The following is a 26,636-nucleotide window of genomic DNA, read 5'->3' as shown; positions in this document are numbered from 1 at the left end:
GAAGAAATTAAAAATTATGATGACGGAAATTAAATATCAGCTTGATGTAAATTCACATGTTGCACACGGTGAACAACAACGTTTACATTGGAAACTGACTTGGAAAACCCTATATTGTAATGCAAATATACAAGGTTTTTCAAGTTAGTTTCGCATGTAAACATTTAGGTCTATTCTATTCTTACAATCGAGATTTCCCGATGTCGAGTTCAATATTACTAAAGAAATTGTGTCATAGCGCCGGAGGCGGTGAATAAGTATGTGCACATTCCAAAATGACTTGGAAACCCCCGTAATATTTCTTCCACATGATTTTCAACGCGTCTCAAGCTGGATTGAAGTTGAAAGTTCTTTGTTGTGTGTTAAGAATCATGTGTAAGAATTGATTTTTTTTATGCAAACACACCATTTGACAACTGTTGAAAAACATCTTACAGGTAGTGAATAATTATGTGCCCATTCGCAAGTGACTTGGAAAACCATGTAAAACAAGAAATATACTCAAAACTATTTGCAGGAAATTCGAATACAAACGATCGATACAGAGGACTTTGCTTTACGCATCCCTTTAAAATTAGATAATCAACAAAAAAAGCCTTATCTCACAGCTTTCTACTATCCCCTAACCATACTTGCTATTGAATTTAAGGTTCTTTCAAGTGTCACTTACAGATTGCACTTCGTCCTGTCCATTAAATGAGCAGGACTGTACCAAACAAAACAACAAACTTAACAACAGCAACAGCAAAAAAAACCCGACACACACAAGATTCACTGTGGCTTACCCATCTAACCGAGCAGCTGTCTTCGCTCTGCGTACGGTCTAAATGTTTCGGGTGGTGAATTTGTAGGGAACGTGCTAATGCCCCCATGTCGCACGAAGACCAAAATGTGTACAGCGTTTCTACCACTAACAATGCGGTACTATTGTGGCAGGACTCGATGGTTCCGGTTCGGTTGCTGGTTCGGTTGTTGCTGCCTGTGCAGTGGCCACCATCGTATCGGAATGTACTCGAGATACCGTGTGACCGAACCGTAGGGGGGGAGAGAGGACGGCAAACTAACTACTAACTTTTCTAAAATTTTGCACCATATATCGCACCAGCTCAGCTACTCCTTCGGTTCCCAATTGGTGCTCTGATTGGGTGAGGCGTTACGGCCGTTCCATTGCTGGGGCCACTGTAAGGACGTGGGGGGGGGGGGGTTGTTTAGGGTGGACGGGTCGCATGAGTTTCCGGTTGAGCCTTCAGGGTGTCACTGGCCGAGACAGACTCGTTACGCTTGCGGCCGTTTTCATGTGGGAAAACGCTGCAAAAGTCCTAAACTTGCTCCGGGGCTGCTCGGCTCAAACGTTGACCAAACGACCAACGATGGGAAAAGGGGAGCGTTGTGGTGGCGAGAGATGTTCGTTTGGGGAACGACAACCGAAAGCTCATTGAAGTTTTTTTTCCTTTTTCGTTGGACAACCTATACGCGCCACATGGAGTTGGAGATTGGTTTGGTAGAATTTCAATCACTTTTACGGGGAATGCGTGCAGCGCGAAAAGTGGTCGCGAAAAGTATGACTATATGCCGTAAAGTATGTTAGTAATTGAGCGAGCTGGCTTAGCATTTAAGTCGTTTTAGAAACTCCACGGAATGCGTTAGGCTGTGGAATGCTTTAGGATAGCGACTAACTATCCTGGTTTAATAATAACCTGCTGATATTTAACTTTTCACAAGTTTCCAAACTTGTGAGCCTATCCTTATTTTCAAGAAATAAGTTAGAGCGAAAAAGATAACGCTTAAATCATCTTTTCCTATCGAATTTTGAGTGAGTTCAGAAGAACGTCCAAATCCCATTGCTAGAGTCGTAACAAATTTAAGCAATAAGCCGGATTCTTTGAGGAAAGGCCATGTCGTTATATTCTTCAAAAAACCATATTTAATTGGAGAAAAATTCAACTCTTCAATAGAATGCATCAGATGGCCAACTTTTGAATGTATAAAAACACATTAAGCAAGCGCATGCAGTTAAAATGTGTGTAACAACAATTCCATTCCACAAATTCCAATCGATTCGTTCATCTTCATTCCAGCGACCACTTAAATCACCCCGGTAATCTTGTAGCAACAGCAGCGAAGTAAACGAAAGAACCGAGATAATGCGATATTCATCTTCAGCCCGGTCGAATCGATCGCCTTTTAGTGACAGTGACCTTTATCCGCAGAGCGATTTGCTACAGCACGCATAGACGAATGGGTGATAAAATATGTTTACCAACGCTTCGACACGTTTCCGATTGGTGGTAAACATGGGAACTGCTCTGCTCGTTCATCGCACCCGCGCATCGTAAAACCTCACGTGACGAATGCGATTCCGATTACATTACGCTTTTGTCTGCCACCGATAGACGGGCGAGACGGCCCCTGTTCGGTGGCGCACCATCCAACGGACTCGTTCATCTCCCATTCACCATCAGCTCACGAGTTAAATCGTGCGCCACACGGTACAGGATGGTTGCGTCTTGGTTGCGGATCGGTTGCGGATGCATATCATTCCTTCTCTCCATCCCGGGCATGCATTTATTCCGCTGCATATATTGAGCGATGTCAGAGCGGATCCATCGTTCCGTAGAGGCATCTCTTTTTTTGTACCTCCTGAGCCATGCATAAAATATGTTTATTGAACTTGATTTGCCAACCATCATTCAATCGCACCGTGTTCGATGCAACGATGGTAAATTTATAGGACTCCAAAGGAAGACGAACGGACGACCTGGTGCTTGTGCTGACCGACTAACATGACCGTAAAAGTGTGTGCATCGTCAAGCAGTAAAGTCAGCGCGTTGAGAACGAACGCATAAAACAGACACGTGCTGCTCCTCCGTTTCCCGGCTGTATGCAGGCGATACTGGCGAAGATGCAAACGCAATTGGGCGATTATGTGCAGCTTAAGACAGCGCTTCGATAGCAGCAAGATAGCGGTGCGTTATAATGCAATTCGTCTTTTTTACTGGTGCGCTAGTACACGCTGTTAAGCCATATTATTTTACTTTTAGTGCGATGCAATGGAACCGTGGAAGCTTCCATGTTTGCTGGCGCCAGTAGAATGAATTGCATTGCAACAGGGATGGCCGATGACTTCATTGGCACGCTGCACGTACACTGTGAGCTGCAGTTGGGAGGTTTCAGCACACTTTTGTTAGCAATTTAAGTATTAAAGTGTTAGAAAAGTAGTTGGAAAGAAAGAAACAAAACACCAGATGTAACTTTTTCAACAAAGTTGTATTGACATGTTCATAGCTCTTTACTCTTTCTCACACGCACTCTTGCTAGTAGTACTCGCTTTATCGTTCGATTGACTCAAATTTGTTCGCCTGATGATGTGTTCAGCGCGTGTGTGTGTGTTTTGTATGGATGCACTTTGTATTTACATGGCCGCACCGGAAGATCCGTGGCGGGCCGCGAAACGTGTGGAGGTGTTGATGGTTGTCTTGCAGAAAAAGTTACTGTTTCGTAGTGATCTCTAAGTGTTACCGCTTGGTGCGGGATGTGGGATGTGATGGGACGGTTTTAGTGGTGGACGAGGACCGGGCTGGCAACATGCACGCTCTTGACCACCGGGACCGGGTGCACGGAGTGGACGACCGGGGCAGAGTGGACGACGGTCTTCAGGACCGGGGCGTGGTGGACGACCGGAGCGTGGTGCACGACCGGGAGGGCCTTCACGACCGGGGCGTGGTGGACGGCGACGACCGGGGCCGAGTGGACGGCCACAGTCTTAACGACCGGGGCATGGTGCACAACGTGCCTGATGGATTGCGTGGAAGGGGGGAGAAAAGAAAACGAGGTAAGCAAGATGGCACCGAATCATCATTGAACCGGAGCACTCCTTCCGGACTAGGTCTAGGTGTGGTGGTCGACTGTGGAGGTGTAAGTCCGCACAGACGCATCCACACACACACACGCGTTCAGACACTTACGACGACGAGTGGCTCACGGCAACGGGGGCAGCGTGAACCAGGGGAGCGGAGTGCACAACGGTGTGGGCCGGCAGAACGACTCCTGGGGCGGCGGCAGCGACGGCCAGGAAGCAGGCAACAACGAACTGTAACCAAATTGAACAAAGGACAACAGAACACTTAGTAAAAAAGGATCACACCGGTGAGGAAGAACCATCCTCGGGACACTGCAATCGGTACGCACCAGCTTGTACATTTTGGTGGTTTTTTGTTTGTAAGTTGTCGAAGACGAACGACGAAGAAGTTTCGCGGGTGAAGCGTTTGTAACACTTAGAGGCTGAAGCACACACAGTTGACTGACGATCTTGCCCCGGTGCCGCCAGCTTTTATAGTCAAAGATCGTGCACCGAGGGCCGAGCCTGAGCGCAAACGACTTCGAGCTTATGCTGCACACCGCACCGCCCGTTGCTCTCGCACAAACCGGTACGGCTTCCAGGCCCGCTCGAACGCAGCCACGCGAGAACTCGCGCGAGTGCCACACTTAAGGTTCGCCTCCCCCCCACTACGCGTGCGCCCGCTTCCACAAGCTTCCTTTCGGTTTCGCCACGCTACTCCACGCGAAGCCTTGCCGAGGTTCAGCCTCCACCTTCCAGTCAAGTGACTTGCGCCTCGAGCGCCACCCCCTTCTACCCTTTGACTTTACGCGCTCGATCGGCCGCACGGGTCGGTCGTTTCACCATGCGAGAGGCACAAGGAAGGTTCTAGCTGCTGGTGCGACATATCCGCAACATCATAAACCTCCCGTTTGTTTTTTGCCCACCCGTTTTCAGCCCGTTGCAACCTTTGCCCCTTCTGCTGGGGCAGGATTCGACCAAAAGGTAAATTGGTTGCTTGCTTAATGTTTTTCGTGCCGTCCCCTTTTGCTCAGGTCAGCTCAGGTTTTGCTTGGGAAGATTACCATCGCGTTGTTGTTTTTGCTTGAGAAGAAATATGTTTTTTTTGTGGTTGTTGTTGTTGTTGTCTTCATACTTTAACCCTTTGCATCACTCGATCGCGCCCGCAAGCATCGCAGCGCTCGCCCTCGTACCGTTCGCCGTGTATCTCGTGACGGCTCGTGCGGCTCGGGTGAGGGCCGTCTACGAGGCGCGAGATGCACTTGCTAGGGCCGCGCGGCTGCGAACGACGGAAACCCCCGCACGTATGTCACAATCAAGGAACCGAACCCGCAACGGACATACACGCAGGGCACTGCTAGAACGACCGCGGTGGCGGGCTTCCACGGCTGGTGGCGCGTGATTCAGCTTTTTTTTGTCGCTCACAGTTTCCCTTTCGTTTGGTTGCACAAACGTGCGTTCATCTCGCCCAAGGGTAGGCACGCAGTGCGTGAAACAAAAGCAAGCAGAGCACTTGTTTCCGCGTTCTGTTGTTTTGTATTTTATACATAGGCATGGTTTAAATTGATTTTCGTTCTCATTTTGTTGTGCTGGGCAGCGTTCTTGGATGGCAAAGTCGATCCAACTGAAAAGCGCGGTAATTAAAAAAAAGGAACGGCCGGCCAAATTGATTCGTCCGTTATAAAAATTCAGTGGCGTTATAAGTATAAGTGGTGGTGTAAATTGGTGGCGAATTAAGGCGAACCGATCGATTGCGTTTTGGTCCAGTGAGACGCTGGTATGGCATTATTGAATGTTGATTGAAACGAATGAAGAAGGCAATGTTTTGGTACTATGAGGGGAATCAAAAAGCTGCTGCACATTCCGTTGAGCTTATGTTTATAATTTACTATTAAAACAATAAGCAGCTTTGGTAGAAAACGTTCAAAAGTGGCAAAGTTCGTTCGATTGAAATATCTAAACGGTTCGCACATATGAAACGGTTCGCTGATTACAAAATCAACCTTATAGTTCCCACTCGCAGCTTGACCTTCACACATTGGAGGGCCATTTTTTCCCTAAATCATTTTCACGCAACTAAACATGCCTTTTTGTTCGACATCTTGCCGACAGAGAAATAGCTATTAGGGGGTGGGGAGTAGGCAAGCGGATCCCTCACACAACTCGCTCGGGTGACGATCGACCTCGAACCCCGGCGAAGCGCGCGCGGCCCAAGAATTCAATCATAATAATCCACGCAACGGCTCATTACCGAGACCCTTTCGAAGGGTTCCGCCGATCCTAAGGCCGGCCGTGCACGATGTCGTCACATTAGGGGCACCATAAAGGGCCGAGGGGCTAAGGGTGGGCTTTGACGCGATCGGGTGGTCTGGTGGCGCACGGTACAATCAATCGGCACCCGGCACCAGCTGATTGATTAGCACAGCTGCCGCACTGCCAGGCGTGGGGGTCCCCGCGCGAACCGAAAACAAGTTCTGCCCCGCATACCTCCAGCCCAGCGGCAACGGCGATCGGTTATAATTTTTATTGCTCTTGACGCTGCTGCTGCTCGCGGTTGGGGTGGCGCGGGGAGGGGGAGGGGAACACTGTTTAGATGTGTAGACGCACCGGTTTTGACCCGCGCACTCGCGAGCTCACTCAGTGGAGGGATCGACTGAAGCTAAAGCCTCTGCTCAAGAGCTCTCACGGTGCCACGGTGGTTCAATGTCATCGCGTTGGCAAAGTAGCGGAGCGCCAGTACGCACCACGGCCGGGCTCGAGCTCTCTTGCTGGCTAATGATTGGCAGGTTGTTTTTGGATGGTGTCCGATAAGCCGCTAGACGACTAGCATTGAAAACCCGCCTCGAATTCGATGAACACAATTTCGTCCACAACCCGATGACCCAGTAAAGATATTACGGGAAGTAGGCAACCAAAGCAAACAAAACCAAAAAGCATTTGTTTATTTTTAAAACCTTTGCGAAGGAGTCCTCCCGGCCTCCAGACGGGCGGTCTGAAGTAGCCCAAAACTGGGTAGATACAGGGGCACAGCAGCTACAAGCACAAGCAGCAGTAACGACAGTAAAGCGGCGGCTAAAAACGGTCCCCGAGACGCGTCCAATTAGAGTGAGTGAGGCGCTCGAGAGCGCGCTGTTGGCCAAATTAGCAAAGCTCGCGAAACGACGGATGATGGCATTGAGCTTACTCTTCGCCTTCCCTTCCTTGCTGGGAGCTTGACTGTTGGTGTTTTTTTTATCACAGCATGATACTTCCTGCGCGGCATGGCTTGAGTGTCTGTCTGAGTGTGTGTGTGTGTCGTTTTTTGATCGTTTTTGCAAACCTTTATGATGTCCGGAACTAAGGACCACGGAACAGTGCCACATGCATAACTCACCCGAACGCTTGCGATGGCCCGAGGGGGGAGCGTTTGAGGGTCATTGTCAATAAAACTAAAAATCCGCCGAAACCGCTCAAGGTGCCTTAAGAGTGGAAGATCGCGTAATGATGATGATTGAGGTGCAAAAAAAAAACGAATGTTATCTTCATCCCATGTCCTTCAGCGAATTGGAACTTTAACATTCACATGTGGGATGGACTTAATGGCAGAGCTAAGCAATAATTAAACGTGCCACAAATCACGCTTAGAATGTTTGGCAATAAGTTACCAAAAAAGAAAAAAAGAAAAATCTTTGTTATGAATGTGCCAATATTGGCCTTACAATCATTTGTAACCGTCATTAAGCGGCGCAACGAAGGGCAAACGTTGGTGGGTGGACAGCAATCGATGCGTTTGTAAGTCCGCATTCCGTTGCAAAATAATTAAAATGCATAAACCATTCAAATGTACCACAATTCAGTGACGATTCGAGCGAGCGATCCCCGTGTTTTGATTGTCCTCCGGTGACAGCATCCAGGAAGCGGCGAGGAAAAAAGGGAAGAATCCGGAGGGACCGAACAACCACCGGCCACTTTCAGTGCGTGCGTGCGATATAATTGAGCGATTAATTTAATGTTTAAGTACTTTTTTGTGTGCTTGTGTGTGGCTCGATTCGATGCGTTTAGCGCGCTACTGTGGCTGTGGCGGGATATGTTTTTACGCCTTTTGAATTGCCGCGCGCCAGCTGTGGCTAATTGATTGGCCGTTAACCGGGAACTATAAATATATCGACCCGTGTCTCGTGAGCTGTGCAATGCATACAATGCTGTGCGGAGGGAGAGAGAAAGAGAGAGTTGGTAATGGTGGTTGTTGTTTTTTATCTCTTTTATTTACTATTGTCGTTCTCCATAACAATGAAAGCATACTTTTTTTTGTATGATTTAAAGCTATCGCTTACTCTTTTGTGCGGTGTGGGCAAATGCGGCAAAGCCGACACCGGAGTCATGGAATCTTTGGAATTGCTGCTGGTGTCATAAAAATTAAGATGCAAAAAGTAAAGGCCGCTGATAGGAGCGCTCTTGAACTATGTTGCTAATTTATGCGATCGATATCCCCCGGATTGCAGACACCGGGCCGCAATTAATTGTAGCAGTGAGGATCATGCAAAAGGATCGGTGGAATTTTCTCGGCCTACCAACTGCCATCGTGTGCGGCTTCAGTCTACCATGAACTTTTCCGCGTCCCGCTCTTTGGAACACGATCAAATCCTTGTGCGCATAAAGGGCTCGCCTCTTCGCGCGGAGTCTGCTCGGGCCCGGGTCAGCATCACGTGGGTAAGCGTGTTTGAGGTCATGGCAGTGCACAATCATCGCCGAGGGAAGATGCAGCACGCGGGGATAATTGAAATGGATATTGAACGGCACATAGCGCATTGCTGCTGCTGCTGCTGTGGCATGAGGCGGAAGCAGCGGGCTCGTGAACCGAAGCGGGGCCGGAAGGAAGGAAAACAACCCCCGGGGGTGATCGGCGTGACCCGCCTGTGTTTCGAGACTGCCGTGATGCTGGTGCCGCCGCGGATCGGTTTGGGTCGGAGGTCGCGGAGGGATCGTGGCCATGCGATGCGATGAGTGGATGTGTGTGTGTGCGCAACGTTTCAATGTTTTCCTCTTGTCAAATCTGGCCAGCGCGCTACGCACCGAGGGTTAGCCAGTGTCAGGACGGGTTTTTGTTGTTGTTGTTGTTGTTGATGTATCTGCTGTTTTATTTTATTCTCTTATTCCCTTCTACCTCGATTTCGCTCGATCAGGTTGGACGCTTTTAAGACCTTACTCACGGCACGACAGCGTACCTGACATCGCACAGGGCAAGTGCTAAATGATCTACATGCTTACTTACGAGTTTAATCTGGTTGTGGGTTGTTTGTTATGTTTTGCCTTTTTTTATTACAATTCAGTTTAATTCCGTTTGTGGTGTACAAATGCTTTGCCTTCGAATATTCGACTTGCGTACAGGCTGTTTAAGGTAGTTTAAGGAGTAAGGGAGTTTCTGGAAAATGCTATCAAAAGTTTACTTAGACTTTGTACTACGTTTGAGCTGGATGATATGTTAAAAGGGCTTCTTGAAATACAATGCTACCCAAGTATAATAACCTTACTTACCCACAATGTAAGTATATTCGCAGGATTTTATTTGACACTTACGTTATTGGACAGATGATATATTATAATCCATCTTACACCGTCCACAACATTTTCCATTAATTCGTGTACTAATCCTTCCATCGACATATGTTTCTCAACATGCCTTTAAGATTAATCAAACCGCGAGACCGTTCTGCCAACTCTTCCCATGCAGTTGGTTGTTTGGAGTTAAGAAATACGAAACTAGCGCACAAACACACACACAAACACAGAAATGCTACCGTTGCAATCGATCGGTAGACAAGCGATCCTTCAGGCCAAGGTGGGCGATCATGAGTTGTGATACGTTTCGCTCGCCGGAAAGGTTACACAATGTCCCGAACCGATTCGAAACCATCAAGATGCATGCTGGCCCAGATTTGTGTCGGTCGAATCTGCATTTTGGATCGGTTTACAGTTGCGGTAGGCTACGCGATGCAGACGAAGGAATGATCTTGCTGCAACCGTGCGGTATCTCATTACGCACAAACGTGGCATTAATCAGGGCCTGTTGTTTGGTCATGTCACCGTGCCTGTGGCCTTGAGACGCACTGCATACATCCTCTCTTACAGTGCACATTATCGTGAACCGGAATCGGTCGGCGGATAATGGGTTCGATCCAATGCATATAGTGCGACCTTGCGACCTTGGGGAAGCTTCTGCTCCGATCGGTCGCTGCGGCAAGGAATATCACTTTGCGTGAGTGTACGGCGTCTTCCCTGATCCACTTTTACGGCAAGTTGCCGGAGGGCATTGCAATTTTATCGCACCTAGCGCCAGGGTCAAAGGGTGCACAAAAAGCAGGTAGATTGAGCAGGAGTTGTGCGTTCGGCACTTGTCGCCTTAATGGAAGCAGCTGGCAGCAAATCAGCTCAACGAGATTATTATTACGGCAATAATCGTAAAACCGCATGAGCTCGCACGATTGCCGTGCCTGTCGTTGTCATCATCGTGTTGGCGATCGCACTCCCGGGCAGACGATGAACAGCATGAGCTGGAGGCTGGTGAGACGGTGGCACAAGGTATGCACCGTCCTGCAAGCGGCACGGAATGCATGCTGCAGAAGTGTGCAGTTCGCGCAGCTGCCAGTGCACGCGGTTATGCAATTGGAGACAAGCTTGGCTTTCGCTTTCGTTGACAGCGACACCAATAAGTTCGTGACTTGGCGCAGCTCAAGATCATGCCGGACCGGCTCGGACGGTGTACCTGTAGCATCCCCCGCGCATACGGGTTTAAGTAGCGACAAGTTCATGAGCACCGGTGCACCAGGCCCCCTTGACGGGGGATTAGAATTTTAAATTCAATTAACCCGGAGATAAGTGTACGCCGGCGGCCGTAGTCGAGATCTAATGAGCAGCTAAATAAGACGTGACGGAAAGCACATCGTGCCGTGTCGTGGGTTGAGTGCTGTCCATCGGCACCTCAGCTGCTTCCCTGCAGAATGAATGGGGTAAGTGTTGCTTTAATCTTCGTAATTAAAATTAATAACCCCGAAGAGATCGTAAATTTCAAAATGTCAGATCAGTGCATGTTTTGGCTAAGTGTTTATTTTGCATTTAGTTTTTATTTTGCAGCAAAAGCACCTCAAATTCAATTGCAGAAATTGTCAACGAATGTATGTGGCTCAGATACGACGGCGGTATCTTGAGCAATGAGCGCAAATCTAACAATGCCCCGGCTCGAATGAAGAGCAACCAACACAGATGGAGAGCTCTTGTGAGGGAAACAATATCAATACTTACAGCTCTGTCCTTCAGACAATAGGACCGCACTTGTTCAGCTGAGCTCCGTCCAATGGGCACTTCCGCCGTCCACCCATTGAATGATCTGGGTCTAGCAGATGAGCTAGACTCAAGAACTTTAGACGTGAGCGGATCCAAACATCCCAAAATTTAGCTCCGTGTTATTCGCTCCTAGAACTCCCGTGGACGGTTTGTGCCACTCTTCTACCGTGCAACCGTGTTTGCTAACAAGCAGTGTAAACACATGTAAGAGTGCATTCGAGACCGTGCGGGGCAAATTGTCCAACGATTCATACCGTCGTGGCAGCATATTTTCATGCTCGTGTATATTCCGCTCTTCAGAATTTCATCCACGATGGCCTTTTGCATTCACGAGTGCCAGGATTGGATGATGTTCCACTCAAAGTACGGTAGAAAATGGCAGAAGCCTGTGTTTTACTCGAACAAGCCCGACAACTAAATGTGTGGGAGGCACGGATGGTACATTTAATGAAAAGAAACACAAACCTACCAATGCTATTAGACGGTGCTATTATTAAGCAATTCTTAAGAAAAATTCGTCCCCTCAGTAAAATTGAGCTTGATTTTTAAATTAAAAACTTTTGATTGAGTGGTTAAAATTTCTAATCAGTTCCATCGATTTGCCCTCACACTATTAGCTCCCTGGCTGACCCTGGTGAAGTTCAACCAACCCGAGAGCTCCACGCATTTTCTGACGCACGCGGCAATTAAAACGGGAACGTCGCGGAGATGCGTGAAGGTCTTGGCCCCGTCGGCCATCTGCTTGGCCAGCAGGCCGCAAGAATTGGCCCAAGTCGTCGTTACCACGCGTCACAGAAATCGCGGAAGTGTAAAACTGAGCAACGTCAGGCATAACTTTTCCAATTCCGGTTCACGGGTTTTGGATCATTTCTGCTTCTTTACTCTTGCAACCCATACCCATTCCCATACCCGCTGCATGTTCGACGTTGATGAGTTTATTTTTGGCTGGATGGAATGGTTGAGACGCATCGCGGACGGGGAACTAGGTGACCTTGGCGGGCTTGCCGGCTTGTGCTTTTGGTGGCGTTTTGGGCCTTTTTGTTTTGATCGGCAGTTTCGAGCCGATGATTGAAGACTGTTCAATAGCGTCTGTTGTATTGAATTATGTATGCGTGTTTGTATCTTCCAGCACCACCGGACCACCGGACAGCGAGGTATCGCGCCGAGGTGGTGCTGACCAAGCCAAGAGCTTCATCATTCTTTGGCAGGCTTCGCTTCATTAATCAACGGTCGAAAACGTTTGCGAATTGGCCTGTTGACCCGCGCTGTGCTCTAACGATTAATTTGATAAGTTTGATTGGTTCTTCAAATTCAACGTAGAGCTTTGATGTTGACGTTAAAATGTAAGCACAGAAAAGTATGGGAGTTTTTAGCTGTAAATATGCACAGAAAGTTTCCGCCAGGCAAGAAGCTCAAAGAACTGTTTACATTGAAAGGTCACCGATACCTAACAGCTCGAATCGTAACTGTTTTGTGTTGTCAAAAAGTGTTGAATAGTTTGCACAAACTTGTGTGAGTGGACAGGGCAAAACTATAGATCAAACATCGTTTTAGAACCGTACTCACTCTTACTCTTTTCTCTGAAATGGTTGGTATGTGTAGCAACATATTGTAAAAGTTTTGATTTGACTTTGAAATGCGTTTCTACACTCACCCAAGCATAAGAACACTGAGACACAGCACAGGAAATACATCTGTTGGAAAGTTGTAAATCGAAGGGGAATGTATAATACGTAAATCACAGTTATGCCAGCCGAGTATCGTTTGAATCAAATGTGTCTTAAAAAATAATTGAAATCACTTCTCGAGTCGGACATCAGAAAGCAAAGAAACGGTGCTGTCTATAATAAAACTGAACAATCCGGGACTCGTAAAGCCATTCATGAAATGTAATCGCAACCGTGAGTGATTATTTTTTAAAGTTAACTTCTTCATCGTTGTATTTGCCAATTGAAAACTGATAACAGCTAAAAAAAATAATAAAAAAATATAATCACGTTTTTAAGGTAATTTTATGTTGGTGTTAGTGCATTAAAACGTGTTTTAATTTTTTTTATGTATGATAGGGTAAATGTACCAATAGTGGTGCAATTTGTGGTGGTACCGATGTGTTTTAATGGATTTAAAGTGTCAGGAAGGACATTTTCTGAAAATTTTAACACATAGCAATTGTAATATGTTTTATCTTCACAATCACCACCATTTTTACCCTGAAATACACCAAATTTACGAAAAAATACAAATTTTTGTGGCTGCTTCGTTGTACCTATAATGGTGGTATGGTTCCTATAGTCGTCGTATTGTGTTCCTATAGTGGTGGTAAACAAAGATGCAAAAAAACGGTGTATAATATCAATGAAACTTAGTTTGGGAGCTGATTTCGTATGAATAGCAAGGATTACTGCCATAATATTGGTTTCTTCCGTAATTTGATCGTAAAAAATTTGTAAATATGATCGATGAAACTATTGACTTAAGTACTGCATCACATCTGTTGTCAACCGACACCCGGAAGAGTGTGCTTGATTTGAAGTCAAATTTTCATTCAGCCATATGAGCGAATTTTGGCCTGTTTTTGGCAAATTACATAACATAAAACTCGTTTCTGTTGCTTATTTAAGTGAAAACAGTACGACATGTCGAAAATATCCTCGAAAAAATCTAAAATGACCTGTTTTTATTGATTTTATAATTATAACCACTATAGGAACATGCCTGTTTTGTGTACCTATAATGGCACTATGGTAAAAAACTCTTAAAAATGCATAAATATGGTCAAAAGGCAAATAATTTTAGTAAAACAATAACATTTCATAACAGTTATGTTGAAAAACTAGTAATTACGTGGTTATGTGGTCATTTAGAACGTTAACAGAAATATGAGTTACGTTATGAAATCCTAAGGATTTTGGAAAAATGTTGACACATTTCACAAAATAATGGATTTTTCGGTCACTAAGTAACGGAATGGCCCCATTTAACTTTTAAACCATTTGTAAAAGGCTAAAGAACATTTCACACTAGCGTAAATAACTTAATTACTTTTAATTTGCCGTATGAACCGCATTTTAGTGCAATACCACCACTATTGGTACTACCACCACTATAGGTACATTTACCCTATTTCGTTAAACAGATAGTTATGGTTTTCTGAACAGGGTTACTAGACTCCTTTCAAGTTGATTGCGCCAAATTCAAGAAATAGAGAAAGAAGGGAAAGTTCACCTTAGCAACGAATAGAAAAAGGTTAGAGCGCAATGTAGAGCGTAGGGTGCATTTGAGAGAATAATGCTCAAAACACGGCAATGTGATGACCACCACATTTTCATAGCCAAAAGTAAGCGACTAAAATTTGTAATAAAAATAATAAAACATTTAAAAAGCAATGTTCAAAATTCAAAATTTACCAAAAAAGCACTAAACGTTCATCAACACACAACTGGAAGTGCTTTTTATTTTCATGTTGAAACATGATAAACAAACCAGGTTAATGAGGAAGCTTCTGCAAAACATGAATAAATTAAAACTCCCAAGGGTGTCACATTTGTTCCAATTTGCCCGGAATTTGACTCGAAAAAAAGCTGAACGCTTAGTGCTGAAGAATAATTAGTCTTACCGCGAGGCCACATGAGGTGAAATATACAGCGAAATGAACTATTTGACAGGCGGATAATTCATAATTTCTTCCAATTAGGGAATGTTCTGTTTAAGAAGATATTAATTTTAATAGAATTTCGAAAGCGGATATTGTGTCTCCCCCAACCCTTTAGCTATACCTGTCAGATATTTCACCTGTCAAATAGTTCATTTCGCTGTATATTTCACCTCATGTAGCCGCGCGGTTATAATTGTTTGACAGTACAATGTTAGTTCTATGAACTGCAAAACAAATAAGCAGGCTGAACACACAGCACATGTCTTAAACACATTGATCCTTTCAAACAGATGTATGAAGTGTCCTTATTGACAGGATGATAATGATATTTATATTTATTTTCGTTTAATACTTTTTTATTATTATTTTTGCCACGGAGGAAAGTCTAAATAATAAAAAATCGATGAATTCAACATTCTGCCATTGTCATGGTAATTGGTGAACAACATAGTCGAGACGTAAATGCATGGCAAACTTATGGCTATGATATTGCAATTAAAAAATGCTTTAAGACATTTTAATTATCCATCTCTGTGCTAACAAAAAAAAACAAACTCGAAAGCACGCATAAACGATGAGATTGTTGCAAAGGAATTTAAAAAAGCCGGTACAATCGAACCAAGCAGCAGGTGGAGACGGCAAAAGCTCGAACTGTATGCCATTATTTTCTATTTCGCTTCCAACCCAACCCATTGCTATCGATCATGTTGAGGCGCGTGGGGCGCGGGGCGTGGTGCGCATTGATGGAGTTGCAATCGACACGAGATTGCACCGTTTACCGGCACATCGGTTTGTCGCTACCGTTGGATCCGCCCCTACCCCGTCCTTGCCCCGTTCCAATGCTTTGGCACGCTCAACATGTCGCCAGCACTGTTCCGGAACGAAACACTGTTTATTTGCTCGTCGTAACCGATGACAAATCAAATGCATAACGAGTGTTCCCACGGGATACCATCCGGGGCCCGTTTTGCTTTGAAGGCGACGCTGAGTGGCGACGGAGGCAAGAAAAGACTGCCTGAATACACGCACAGGCGCACACACACACACACACACGGACATCTAAGGAAGCGCTCTGCTAGGAGCGACGGTTTCTACCATCTTCGAAAGATGCCAGCATCGGTCGGATGGGATTGTCAGATAGCAAAACTATCGCCTTTTTTCTTCTTCGCTCATATCCCGCACATCAATGGGAAAACGGATTCGCAGAGCCACATATAGCTGGAGGAAGTGCTTGATGCATAAAAAAAACTATAGTATATAGCGAAAATTGCAAAAGGCAAATGTAGCAAAAGGAAGTCTACCGGGATCTCTTGGGGTTTTCCTTTTCTCTCCTAACGGTTTTGCCCGAAAGCGATGAAAGTAAAAAAAAAAAAACACACACACACACAAACACATAGAGCGAACGGAAGGGATCGTGGGGCCTGATGCTCAAAGTGCGAAATAGAGTTGCAGCTGGAATGGATGGTGGATTGCAATTTTCCTTGTCACAAAAGTACGCCTCACCGAACGCCACAGCGACGAACGAACGAACGAACGATGGGTTCTCGGTTGAATCGGAAGCTGGGAGCAAGCTGGCCGTAAAGTGGCGTAGAAAACGATATTGAACTTGAAAAAGAGCCAAGCCGTGGACGGGACCGTTGGAGCTGTAGGTAACGAACCTAACACAGCGGAGCTGTGGAAGAAGAAAGCTGCAGCAATCTAAGGTTTATATGCAACCGTGGCCGAGCCTAAAGGCAACTGGCGTTTCGCTGACCATGCGGTGCGGAAGCATGGTGTGCAACAACGGTTGTGGGGCTGCACTCAAACCAGAAGAATGGATTGCTCGTCGGCCACATTTAGTTGTGAGGAAACTCTGTGGCTTCCCGTGCTGGTAAACGGTTTTCCTATGAACTTCCGCGTCTCCATCTACTCCAACGCATCCCGCCTCCCTCGTACGACCACTTTGTGCGCAATACGGCAAGCTCTTGAAGCGTTGGAATGGATGCGGGAGGATTTTGCGTCTGCCCCATCCGAATGACCCATGCGATAGATTCGTTGCAATTGTCCTGCTGAGTGAGTGTTCACCTATTCCGTTGCTTGGGTGGGAAAAATATTTATCCACAATCGTCTTTCCTCGTCCCCGTGCCTTTCGCACAAGCCACACTTTCGAATACAATTGTCCACAAAACTTCCGGTTCGGCCGAGAGAGAGAGATAGTGAAAGAGAGAGGTGGTAAAGCTTTTGTGGGTAAATTATCCGCTTTCAGGATAATGCTACTCAAAATGACAGCAACACGTTTAAGTACAACGCCGACAATGACAGTGCGCCACAGCGAGCATCTGTTTGGTGTAATCGCTTTTAACACAAGCCTTTGGTAACAAAGTATTGCGCGTGTGTAGAAAGGACTATGCCGTGTATGTGGGCCGTATCTTCGACAGCCCGGTCCGTCTGTTTGATTACGCTCGACAATGTGGTATAGTGGTGCACTGAAAGCCACAACGTAATGTATCCACTGCCAAGTTCAGGGAGAAAGGTCATTTGATGACAGATCGTTTGAAGTGAATTATCCGTTCCTTTCACTCGGGTTGAAAATGGTACAGCAAATATAATCAATTATTTTACAACACTTTTGCAATTTAGTATATGTGCTATGCTACAGTAAAATCAGCAATGACATATAATCTGGCAATACAGGGTTTTCCAGGGGTTCTCATAGTTGTGGGACACTTCCTTGACTCTTTACTTTGGTAAGTGAACTTCGTATGTTGGAAATTGGACTCTATGGCATCCTTGTTGGACAGGCTCCTTGGAACTTCCTATTGAATTCGTCCCACAAGGGTGCAATAGAGAACAATTCCCATTACATGAAGTTCATTTCACGTATGAAAGAGTCAATAAAGTGTCCCACAGCTATGATAACTCCTGGAAAACCCTGTAATGCCTTTCGTTCTGCCCGGCCATCGACCTTCCAAGTTGTTTTAAAGCGCCGTAATAAAGAAATGTTGGTGACATGCTTTATTTTATTCGATATTTTAGCGGATATTTCACACAGAGAATTTTAAAAGAGTCAGGGATCCGACGACTCGAGGGGGGCCCAAGAAAAGGAACCCACAACCCGCTCATAAGTAAATATGCTTCTCAATCCTTTTCTGGTTTAGAATTCCTTTTACAAATTCTCGCTCCACACTTCAGAAATGCGTACATAAGTGTGACCGCTTAGTGCCTTCACTCTAGTTAACCCGCCACTGAAAGAAGTTTACACTACTCAAGTTTTTACTTCATTTGCATCGAGAATGATTAAAAGTTCAATTCACGGGTCGTAACATTCAATAGTCCGGAGATACAGTCATCAACTCGCACGACTTAACAACATGTCTGTCATGTCTGAGTTCAAGCCGAGCTTGGACCGTCCCGCAATAGCAGGGAGGACGGTAACGATTCCGGTAGAAGATAGTTAACTGACAGGTTGTTACGTCGAACAGTGTTCTTCTTATAGCATCGAATCTTATTTCACTAAAAAAAAATGTACAAACAACCGAAAAGGCGTTTAAATGTTAATACATTAAAAATACTTCAATATTGTTGTTGGTCATCAACCAAGTCGTAATATATTTGTTCGATCATCATCAATTCTATGTGCAGTAGAGATCGGTTGGATCGACCTAGATCAATGGAAGAAACTATTTCAACTTTAGATATTTGTTTTGGTTTATTTAAATACTCCAAATATTTTGGAGTCTGGTGAGATCAAAATTGAACCTCGTTCAACTTTAACTAGAAGATTCTGACTAAAATTCTAAAATAAGTACACGAAACTAATGAATTTTTAAAGCATAGTATCAATAATAGGATAGGTTATATGAATGCAATCATATGCAAACGTACACTAAAAACAACAACAAATTTTTGTTCAACAACGCACAATTTACTGGATATTTCAAGTGAATGAAAGTTATTTATATTTATGCCCGTAAATCTAACCATACTACATACGTAAATCATTCACTCTTCTTATTCTTCTTCGTCTTATATCTTTCATTTACTATGAATCTCTATAAAACGCTATATTATTGGCTATTTGAAGCAAATTAAGAAGCCAAATTACGATAATGTGTGGTCTCCGATTTAATTCACTACGAATCATTGTATTACCAACGAGTATAGGTTGGCTAGCCATACGTATGCCGTCAATCAAAATTACATCCCACGGTAATACAATTATCGTATGCAATTAGAAAGCAAGTGTTTACTTTGCAATATAAGATCACCGACAAACGTCCATCGAGCTGCTACAAACGTGCATTCGGGGTTTCCTGCCGTGCCAAACGATCGTTTCATTTGCAACACGTTTGCTGATCAATGACAACTTGTTTGTGACAGATCATTCGGACCCCGCGATGTCTATCATTGCCCCCGTCGTTTCCGGTGTGTAATTTTACATTCCCTTCTCTCGGCTACACTCTAGTAACCGTTAATTTTTACTACCCAATCTTTGGACACGGTGTGCCAAGACCACGCAACACGGTCCGGCTGTTTCATCAGATTAGGAAGCGTAAACGACGGCGTACAGTGAGTGTGTGTGGTGATCGTTCTCTCGCAGTAAAGTGTTTGCGTCGTGTGTCGTTATTTTAATTTTTATGCGAACAAAATAGCACCGAATGATTGCTGGCGGGATGTTCGGTCTGCCGTAAAGAGGTGAAGGGAATGGCAGTGCTGGCAGTGGCGGTAGTGTGCTATTAATTTGCAAAACGATCAAATTAAAACGGCATAATACTTTATCACAATCTGCTCCAACAAAGCGGTACGGGTGGTACGATACCGGTGCGTTTGGTGGCAGATGTCCTTGAACTTTAACATCCAGCCATTCGACCAACACTGTCACTGTACAACCTCTCCTCTCCCATAGCCGCAGCAGCATGAGTCGTTTAAGTGCAGTCATCAAGGGAAGCAGTCGGGAAGCAACGGGTCGGGAAGCGAATGTCGGGTACTGTCACACTTTGCACTGATACTTTCCGTATTTTCCCGGCGAAAGCCATTTGACGATACATCGTGCACCTTCTTTAGAGATTGCCTTAATGAATGTCAACTGCACACCGGGGCAATCCCAGGCTTTTCACCCGGGAACTCAACGGGTACACCGGTTGGGAAAGCGAACACATTCTATGTTGGCGCTGCCGAGGATGGCAGTGTTTCTTCGCCGTTGCCGGCACTGATGAAGATGTAACCTTTACCCACCGCCATTGCGTGGGAAGGATCAGGTTGTACGCGATTGGCAGTTACTTGTGCGCATGGAAGAGTGCACATGTTGTGTAACTTTATCATTACACAACTATATTGAAGAAGGTAGGGATTTTACGGCAACTTAAAGGTTACAAAATCTAACAGCGTGTCAAGAAGGAACCGCAGTGCACCGTCAAGACATCAGCAAAGGGTAAAAATACCAACAATGAGTTTTATAAAGCTTCGTTCCTTGCAAATTCTTTGTAAATTTGACTAATTGTTCAAACTAGTTTAAAAAATCCGTAGCACAGAAAGTATGCTAAATAATAATTCGCTAATTGGCTCTTATGTTCCAAACATTTCGTTTAAATTTGCTTTTATTTTAAATTATAATTATTTTAAATACACAGCACACGTATAACTAAATATCATAGTTGAATCGTAGTTATTTAGTTTTTAATATCACAGCTTCATCAATGTTCATGTTGTCGAAAGTATTTATTCATTTTGATTTAAGTTATGTTTAATTGAAATCTATAACTTGTCGTTCTTCACCGATATTACTCTAGATAGTGTAAATGCAGACAGGGAAAGGCATTGCAAAGAATAATGCCTAACTTTATTTAAAAGCAAGCTTACAGAGAGCTGAATGAGCCCAACAGGCTCAAATTCGGGCCAATAGGATCAATCTCATTGTTATGAAAAATTGATATTTAAATACCGACACAGTATCCTTATCGTGCCGCGTTTGATATTGTGCCAAAACAGTTGTCATTTTGTCAGCGTTACTATTATTTATCATGTTTAGTATTATCTGGATAAACGAATTGATTATAAAAGGTTGATCTTCGCATAAATCCCACACCATCATACACGGAAAGCAAAAATAATAGATTACATGGCAAGAAAACGAACCGTAACGACGGAGTAGATCGCCCAGAACCGTAAGACAACACGAGCGCACCGGGTAAACATTGGCGACCGATGTAATTGAAATGTCCACTTAGGACGTGGTTTCGGTATTGGAAAACTTTTGCCAGAGCCATACAAATATTGAGCCGGAGAAGGAAAAAAAAGCGCACCCACAATCTCTCCCGCACTGCCCCAGCGACTGCTAAAGTTTGCACAACCGAGCGAGTTAGGCCAGAGATTGCAATAACTTTAAAAATTCGGTCCCACCAGCGGACAGTACCGAAGCGAGCGCGGACGTGCGACTTTTTTTGCCCGGCAGCACCGGTGTATGACAGCAATGATAGAGTGATTTCATGATTGCATCCAGCTGCATCAAACTGTGAAAGCTGCAAGCTGCAACAGTGCGTTTGAGGTACTCTTTCTTTCGCCACCCCTGTGGCCGCCCACCCCATGATGGTTTCAGAACAAGACCTCGAATTTTATGTACGCCAAGTATGTGTGTGTAGATGTGTCTATGTGTAAGTGTGAAAGTAGAATAAATCCTATGAAAGGAACAAATAAAGATAGAGAGAGAGAGAGAGAGAGAGAGGGGGAGGGGTGGAGGGAAAAAAACAATGACTTTTCGTGTTTGAGAAAACTGTTGTCAAGTTCTTTGCTTGCACAAAGCCTTACCAGCTTTATGAACGCAACCAAGGCGCCTTGGTTGCTGATACGCTGTGGTACAGTGTGTTGTAGTTGTCGCATTTTTTTTTGCTATCGGTTGTAGTTTTTTCTTTCCATTTTGCTCTATGGCTTTCCGCGTGAGCGCCGCCATGCTTCTTGAATTTCCATCAAGATGCTTTCGCTATTTCCTACCTCCAGCATACCGTTAGTGTCCTCTTGGGTATATCCGAACATGATACGCTTTCGTTAGCGAACGATAACAGACCAGAGCAGGCCAAAAAACCAGCAACATTAGCAATTTTGCAACAACGAACACAAAAACCACGGATATGAAACAGCGTACCGTGCACCGCAAACATAATGTACCGTGAGGGAAATGGTGGTGCTGTACGAGGTAGTGTTAGTACTTTTAGTAGCTTTAGTAGCGTGCGGGTTGGGCCGCTCAGCAGATGGGCAAACAGTATGGCGTTTAAAGAAAGTGGTTCTGTCTGTGGCAGTGGTTGTGCGTTTCTTCTGCCGTTCGCCGATGTCTGCACATCAAATGGGAGTAGCAAAGTGAGCCACCAAATGCGTGCAACAATTTGCAGCAAATCTGCAATCCAATTAAAAGCGAGCAAGAAGAGAGGAATAGAAAGAGCGAGAGAGAGAGAGAGAGAGAGAGAGAGAGAGAGACAGAGGGAGAACCTAAACCCAAATGCAAAGAAAACGACTTGTCGTTGCTCAAGGTGCAACGGTTTCGCTTTGTTCACGCAGCGATTTTACATTAACTCGTGTCCGTTCCTGTGCTGGGCCACGTGGTGGTGGTGGAAAGCGGACGCACCATGGGAACAAATCAAAACGGGCAATATATATTTTGTACCTTAATCCGTGCAGCCACTCGCATACCAATACGTGTTCGACGGTGTAGAAGGAAGCGCATTTTACAAGCACACTTGCCTGGGCACCATTTCCCGGCACAATGTTTTACTGTTTTGTTTGTCATCCTCCAACGTATCTTCAGCTACTTTTATCTTCAGCGTATCACGCCGGTCGTATCGAGACTGGGCGGTAAAAGTAAACTGCATGAAACTGCAGCAAGCCTGAAGGACTCGCGTACGTGTTTGGGTGTGCATCTTAAGCGGAGTGACAACACCATGCGAAGAATGCACCATACCACACAAACACAATCAATCTTATTCACTCCCAGGTGATTGATTTCGCTGCTGCAGCTTCGCTGATATTACGGGACCGGTTCCATGTCCAACAGTAATAAGAGGTACCGTGAATGGGCAAAGCAAATTATGAATGTCAGGTTTTATTTATTTTTGATTGTTTAGTTTTTGTTCACGAGGGATGGCTTAGCATCTGTCGTATTGCTTAGCATCAGTGTATTAAGCATCAGTGTAATTCACAAAGGTTGCCAGACATTTGCTGTTGGCAGTCATGGAAAGGCACTTTATCCCGGGTGTACTTGGACAGATTTCATTTTTAAATCCAACATTTTTTTTTCAATTTAATCTCTATCAACTTCTTGTTGACAAGCCCATGAACAAGGCGTTGCGCAGTGTTGATGTCTAATTATTTTTTTAGAGCCTTTGTGCTCGCCAGCGTTCGGTGGGCTTGCCATGCTATACGCATGGAACCGGACTACCCAGTCCATAAAGCTCCTTTAGGCCGTTTTAACAAGGAAAGCCTAAGAGGCGAATGAGCTAGACCTCAAAGTCTCTATAAAAATAAGAAAAAGTAAAGTAAATAAACAAGGAAAGCCGGGGGCATGGCAGACCCAAATTGAGGTGGCGTCCAGGACACGTCCGCTATTAATGCCCGGATAGCGGATTGGCAGAAGAAGGCGCAATACCGTGAGCGGTTTCGGACACTCCTGCTGCAGGCCAAGACTGCAAAGCTGTTGTAGCGCGAATAACGTCCCGATATTAGGTCTTCAATTACCGAAAACAGATTAAGGGCGTCGATACACGAGTAAAAACTTGCAGTTTAACTGCAATTGAAACTGTAATTATGACGATGATATAATTGATAATTTGTTTGAAAACAGCTGTGAAGATGAAAAGTAAAATCTTTTCGAAGCGAATGGTTTGATATCAGCGATTGATCGACCAGGAGGTCATGGAAATCTTTTAAAGACTGAAGAGACTGGAAGTGTTGGAGCAAAGGGACCTTACCTTAGGTAGGGTGACATTCCATGCTCAATACAGGGTTTCCCACGATTTATTGGTTGGTTCCCACGATTTATTGGTGCGTTCCCACGATTTTTTGGTCATTTCCCATAATTTTTTGGTAGCAACCCACGATTTATTGGTCGGTTCCCAAATATTATTGGTCGGTTCCCAAATATTATTGGTCGTTTCCCAAATATTATTGGTCGGTTCCCAAATATTATTGGTCAGTTCCCATAATTTTTTGATTTGTCGCGATATGATGTGTATACTCTAGCTAGAGCTTAATTTAGGGTGGCGTGGGGTGGCGTAGGGTGGTGTGAGGGGGTGTGGGGTTGATGAGGTGATGTGGAGCGGTACGAGGTGGTTTGGTGTGTGGGGTGGGGTGGAAATATGTGGTGTGATATGAGATGAGGTGTGGTGAAGCTCGATGGGATAAGGAGAGATGATGGGAGTCAGAACGGGGCGAGGTGGGGTTGGGTTGGGTTTGGTGGGATAGTGGATGGATGCACCATAGGGGTGTAGTAAGTTGGCATGAGTAGATGTGTTAAGTGGGGTTGTATGTAATGGGTTGATGCGAGATGGGGTGATAGGTGGTAATGGGATGGGGTAAAGTGTGGTGGAATGGGATAGGATGGGGTAGTGCGGGGTGGGACGGTGGGGGAGGGAAGTAGGGGGTCGATGAGCAGAGCTGGGTTGATATGGAATTTGATTGTGTGATTTTTGGTTTGCATGTAAAAATAAAATTATGACATTCAAACTTAACTGTTGGCTTTTTTGGAGCATTTATTGCATTAAATGTTAATGTTTTGTTTAGCATTATTAACATTAACAGTTTGAGCGCTGGCTTTCTGCATTAAAACAGTGCAAGATAAAAGAGCGGTGAGAGCGTTTCGTTGGGTTACGATCGTTTACTCCCTTTCTGATCTTCAGAGACGATGCTTTTTCTGCATTATGTTCTCTCTCTCTCTCTCTCTCTCTCTCTCTCTCTCTCTCTCTTTGATCCCGCTCATATTGTCTGAGACCATTCACAGAGAGTCAAGCAGACCATTCAAGCCGGCGATAGAAATCGATCGCCGTAGCGCCACAGCCATACTAAATGTCACACTAATAAACGCAGCCATACTAAAACATTAAAAACACTAAAAAACACTACCAAAATAGAATAAAAAATCTATAAAATTAAAATTAATGATATCTTCGTTTAGTGATAATTATTTGTAACATCTATTATATTCTCAACATAATTCGTTTATAAGTAGTTTTTTATATATTAATATTATTTATTTAGAGAGGAGGTGTCTACTTAATCCTCAATTATCTCCGAGTTGGATGATCGCGTTAGATACGGAATGATATTCCGAAAATAACTTTCGCAATCCCGTTGTGAAATTAAGTTTCTTCCGGTTTCTATGAGATCTGTCATCATCGCCTCATCGGTCGGATTCCCTCGTTTCACAATATTTTTCCATTTGCTAAACATATTTTCGATCGGGTTTAGAAATGGAGAATATGGTGGTAGAAATAATATTGTGAACGAGGGATACCTATCCACAATGGCTTTAATTGCCCTAGCATGATGAAAGCTTACGTTGTCCATTATTAATACGCCTTCACAAATGTTTCTCTCCTGCAAATCAATAAACAATTGCTCTAAGAAGCTACCAAAGCTAGACGTATTAAAGGCAAACCTTTGGGACGTATAGGAAATTACTTCGTTTTTGTTGATTGCGCAACAAATAGAAATATTTTTGGACTTTATGTGTGGCACACGCATGACTGCCGGGGTGCCCACTAACGATCGTCCATATCCTGTACGCATTGAAACGTTAAAACCTACCTCATCTATGAAAATAAATTTCTCTTCCGATACTTGACCCTGAAGTAGGTTTAAAAATTGATCTGCATATTGTTTCCGTTTTGTAATAGTCGACTCGCAATTCCTCCTCTCTGGAACTACTGAAGTTCTCTTAAAACTATAATTGAAGCCTTTAATGGCCCTATCAACGGTCGATTTCGAAACATCTATTCCGTAACTAGCACTAAGCCTGTTCTTTAACTGAACTAGTGTAAGTCCGCAATCATCAGCCAGCCAGTTCTGGATTGCCCCACACATTTCTTCGGTAATTTTGGAACCAGTACGGGGCCCTCTCTTCTTTTTATAAATTCGTCCATTTGCTTCGTAGTGTTTAATAATATGTTGAATGGTAGACGGTTTTATCCCCATTACAACCGATATATCTTTCTGCGATTTACCGCTCTCGAAAAGAGTGCAAATACGCACACGGTCCTTGTTGCTCGTTAGTGTATTTTTTCGCTGAGCCATTTTTCACGTACAGTAGATTTTTTCTAGAAATTGAGATGTTTTGCCTAATGAGTACACACGATAATAAACAATTACTTTTTACAGTTTTACACGTTTTTGTTGTCTATTATTTGTATTTCAACATACTGCAAATATGATTTATTGCTTCCAGTTGTGAATTTGTCAAACACTCTCACCAAATTGATCGAATCTCGTGGATTTGCAAGAGATAACCCTAAATACAAATCAGGTGCCTACTAGTATATGTAAGCCTTCACTACAGTGAGTATTTGTATCTGTATTTGCATTGATACTGTTATCATCTAGATCATACGGTTATTCTCGATGCGTATACTATCCGAACGTAATCTATCATATCTGATTAGAGAGGCTGTGAACGCGAACACACACGTGCAATCAGTTGCTTATGTTGAATTATGTTGAGAATATAATAGATGTTACAAATAATTATCACTAAACGAAGATATCATTAATTTTAATTTTATAGATTTTTTATTCTATTTTGGTAGTGTTTTTTTAGTGTTTTTAATGTTTTAGTATGGCTGCGTTTATTAGTGTGACATTTAGTAT

General features: G+C 44.2%; 2 protein-coding genes across 2 annotated transcripts in view; both read right to left on the bottom strand.

Moving 5' to 3' along the window:
• The window catches only part of LOC120895708 (neuropeptide SIFamide receptor-like), a 99,851-nt gene that overhangs the window by 5,073 nt on the left and 68,142 nt on the right, over positions 1-26,636 (bottom strand). The gene's annotated exons all lie outside the window — the stretch shown is intronic.
• Positions 3,249-4,322, bottom strand: LOC120895709 (larval/pupal cuticle protein H1C-like). The gene is made up of 3 exons (XM_040299268.1): positions 4,189-4,322; positions 3,966-4,090; positions 3,249-3,793 (listed from the first exon to the last, which is right to left on the bottom strand). Exons 1-3 carry the CDS (start codon positions 4,198-4,200, stop codon positions 3,556-3,558), a joined length of 375 nt encoding a protein of 124 aa, XP_040155202.1. The 5' UTR covers positions 4,201-4,322; the 3' UTR covers positions 3,249-3,555.

This window comes from Anopheles arabiensis, chromosome 2, assembly GCF_016920715.1.
Source record: "Anopheles arabiensis isolate DONGOLA chromosome 2, AaraD3, whole genome shotgun sequence".
Taxonomy (NCBI): Eukaryota; Metazoa; Arthropoda; class Insecta; order Diptera; family Culicidae; genus Anopheles; species Anopheles arabiensis.
Note: the sequence above shows the minus strand (reverse complement) of the source record. Positions and strands in the feature narration are given on the sequence as shown.